Source organism: Megalops cyprinoides, chromosome 22, assembly GCF_013368585.1.
Source record: "Megalops cyprinoides isolate fMegCyp1 chromosome 22, fMegCyp1.pri, whole genome shotgun sequence".
NCBI classification, from domain to species: domain Eukaryota; kingdom Metazoa; phylum Chordata; class Actinopteri; order Elopiformes; family Megalopidae; genus Megalops; species Megalops cyprinoides.
In genome coordinates, this window is record NC_050604.1 from 19,542,462 (window position 1) to 19,545,469 (window position 3,008).

Genomic DNA, 3,008 nt, shown 5'->3' on the forward strand with positions numbered 1-3,008 from the left:
ATCAATTGACGCTTTCCACATTTATAAACCGTTTGCTGTGGGTTTTAAAGTTGACACATGAACTGGGCAAAAAGGTTATTAGCACCTGACTTGATGATGGAGATACGAGTACTGTTTAGGTCAGCCATTTGCGCTCCCTTTTTGGACAAATATATGGAAACCACGTGGTTCCTCGACGCGCGGAGCTGGGGAGGAAGATGCACAAACTGGCAAACCATCTCCATATTTTAAGTTTGGTTACGCCGAGGAAACTCCCCCTTGTCCGTCCGTTCATTTAATCACTGTGATCTGGCCCTTTAAGACAAGGCACCGGGTCAGTAAGTGGTGTAGTGTTTCTCTAATTGATCTTCACCCAATCAACAATAACTCGTTAGCAGTTGCGTGCTATTCTTGTTCCTTGGGACCACTTTTTCCCTTGGAGCGAATCGGCCTCCAGGCAGTGCGGTTGCCTCCCGAAGACCTTCATGGAGCTCAGCAGAACAACCTCCTTGGCTTTCCTAAAGGAATACAATTCCGCTGCCCGTGAAGCCGCCGCCCAAGTTTAAGCATGACTACTCGGGGAAAGGATTTCAGTGAAGAGAAGTTATAAGCTTTGGACGACGGACAGATAAGGAGCTAACACGAGATATAATCACGAGAGGACGGTCGTAAAGCTGTTTCTTTAATGGGAAAATAGCCCACCGATATTAGAAATAAACGTTTCGCTTGACTGCGATGACCTCCGCTAAAGACATGAAGATACGCTCCGTGTTGGAACCAAACGAGGAGAGGAGAAGAGACGCTTTGGATCAGCTTCCACCGCCGGCCAACTCCAACAAGCCGCTCACCCCATTCAGTATCGAGGATATTTTAAACAAACCCTCGATAAAGAAGTCCGTGGCAGCTCTCTGTCCCCCCAGGGTTCTGGAGAAAGTGGCCGTTTCAAATGCGGCAAGAAATTGTATCACGTCTCCATCCTCTCCGCTCTGCGCTTTGGAGGAACTAGCCAGCAAAACTTTTAAAGGTCTGGAGGTCAGCGTAATACAAGCAGCAGAAGGTATTTATTTTTTTATTCGTCCCTGATTAAACTCTAATTTTTGTTCTTCCATGCAACACTTACTTTATTTTGTGCAATGTATTTATTTACGGATGCAGTAGATCGGTTATGGTTATTTACTTTAGTCGGAAAATAATGTACAAGGCGCATTTCTACAAGCATGTTTGCCGTTATTACACATATATAAAACAAAACACATTAAAATAATTTCGCAGTACTATACTATATGCACCATTATTTAGAAAACACTACATGCACAGAACTAATCCAAGTGGCAAACACTACGACGGCGACATGCACGTTTGTATTGCATGTTTACTATATAAATTTGTCACTCACATTCTTGAGCACAACAATAACAATTTAAATTGAAGTAAGGCGTAAATCATTGGATGTAGCCTTTTTAACTGTTTGCGGGGTCATTACGACTAATTAGAGCCTTCTGCAGTCCGCCACGCGGAAACTGTTGTTTATATTTATATTGTTACTAAAGCTATTGTTACTGTATTATGTCTAGAATTTTTTGTACGTAATATAGCTCTCTATCTAAAATATCTATATATCTGACTAACTGTTCTTAACCGAAGCGAGTTTTACTTTGTAATGCTTTAAGTTACAAGGTTTGTTAGTTTTATGGATATAGTTAAAATTGAAAGAATTATATGATGTCATTTTGAAAATGGCATACTGTACTCAAGCACTACTAAGGAACTGTAGTCAGGAAGAAAATAGTGTTATAGCGACAAAAAGATTTTTTTTAATCTGAGCTCTAAGTGCTATTACGTTAGAGTGGCTAGTGAATGACAACTATAATGTCACCGCGACTACCACTGATTACCACGATAATGGTAATAATTAATAATAATAAATATTATTGTAATATCAATGAACGATACCCAATTGCTACATTAAAATTAACACTGATTTGACCTAAACAGTTATTATTATTATTATTATTATTCCCCTTCAGATTAGTCGGCCTATTTTAATAGTTTTAATTTATAGATTTTTTTATAGATTTACCTACTAGATGCCTACTCTTAATACAGGTGCATAGTATTTAGTAATATATTTGTACTCTCAGTTAGCGCTCAAAAATAGTTGAAATGGTCAGATTCACTTTTACAAAATCTTGCTTGTCCTCCTTTCAGGCCGGGAGCATGTAAACGCATTTGGTCAGAGACATGCCTCAAAAAAGAGAAGGAAGTCTCGTACCGCTTTCACAAACCATCAAATCTACGAACTGGAGAAGCGCTTTCTGTACCAGAAGTACCTGTCTCCTGCGGATAGAGATCAGATAGCGCAGCAGCTGGGTCTCACCAATGCCCAGGTCATCACCTGGTTCCAGAACAGACGGGCCAAGCTGAAGAGAGACTTGGAGGAGATGAAAGCGGACGTCGAGTCCCTCAAGAAAATTCCTCCGCAGACCCTACAGAAGCTGGTTGCCATGGAAGACATTGACGACCGAAAAGCAGGCTCGGAGGTTCTATCCCCCAGCGTTTCCCCGTCCTCACAAGGTCACGGAGTCTTCCCTCAGTCCCCGTCCTCATCCAGAGGCCAAACCACGGACGAGTTCTCAGAAGAAGACGAAGAAATTGAAGTGGATGATTGAAAGGAAGTGACCCACATTTCGAAAGGGAGTGGACATTTGTCAAACTCTGTACGGACATAACCTCTTTTTGAGGGGTAGCCTAACTTAATATAAAAAAGGACTGATTCATTTGTATTTATTTAAAGGATTGCAAATACAGCAACTAAGTTTCTTATTACTGCCGGATAGTGCTTGAAATGAACACGACTTAAAGTCATAGAAAGCGTTCACTTATCAGCTTCAACCAATTGTCTGAGGAATGACAGCGAAAATGAATTTTTCAAAACGAGCTTTGACAACGACGTTGTGGTTTATCATACAGCATCAAGGCTGCTATTAATTTTATTTCAATATGCTTATGAGGAGAACAGAACAATTGGT

At 40.8% G+C, this 3,008-nt stretch overlaps 1 protein-coding gene across 1 annotated transcript; it reads left to right on the forward strand.

The window, feature by feature from the left end:
• Nucleotides 1-714: 714 nt before the first annotated feature.
• Nucleotides 715-2,648, forward strand: LOC118769994 (transcription factor LBX1-like). Its single transcript, XM_036517436.1, has 2 exons — nucleotides 715-1,036; nucleotides 2,188-2,648. The coding sequence occupies exons 1-2, from the start codon at nucleotides 715-717 to the stop codon at nucleotides 2,646-2,648; spliced, it is 783 nt and encodes a 260-aa protein (XP_036373329.1).
• Nucleotides 2,649-3,008: the final 360 nt, after the last annotated feature.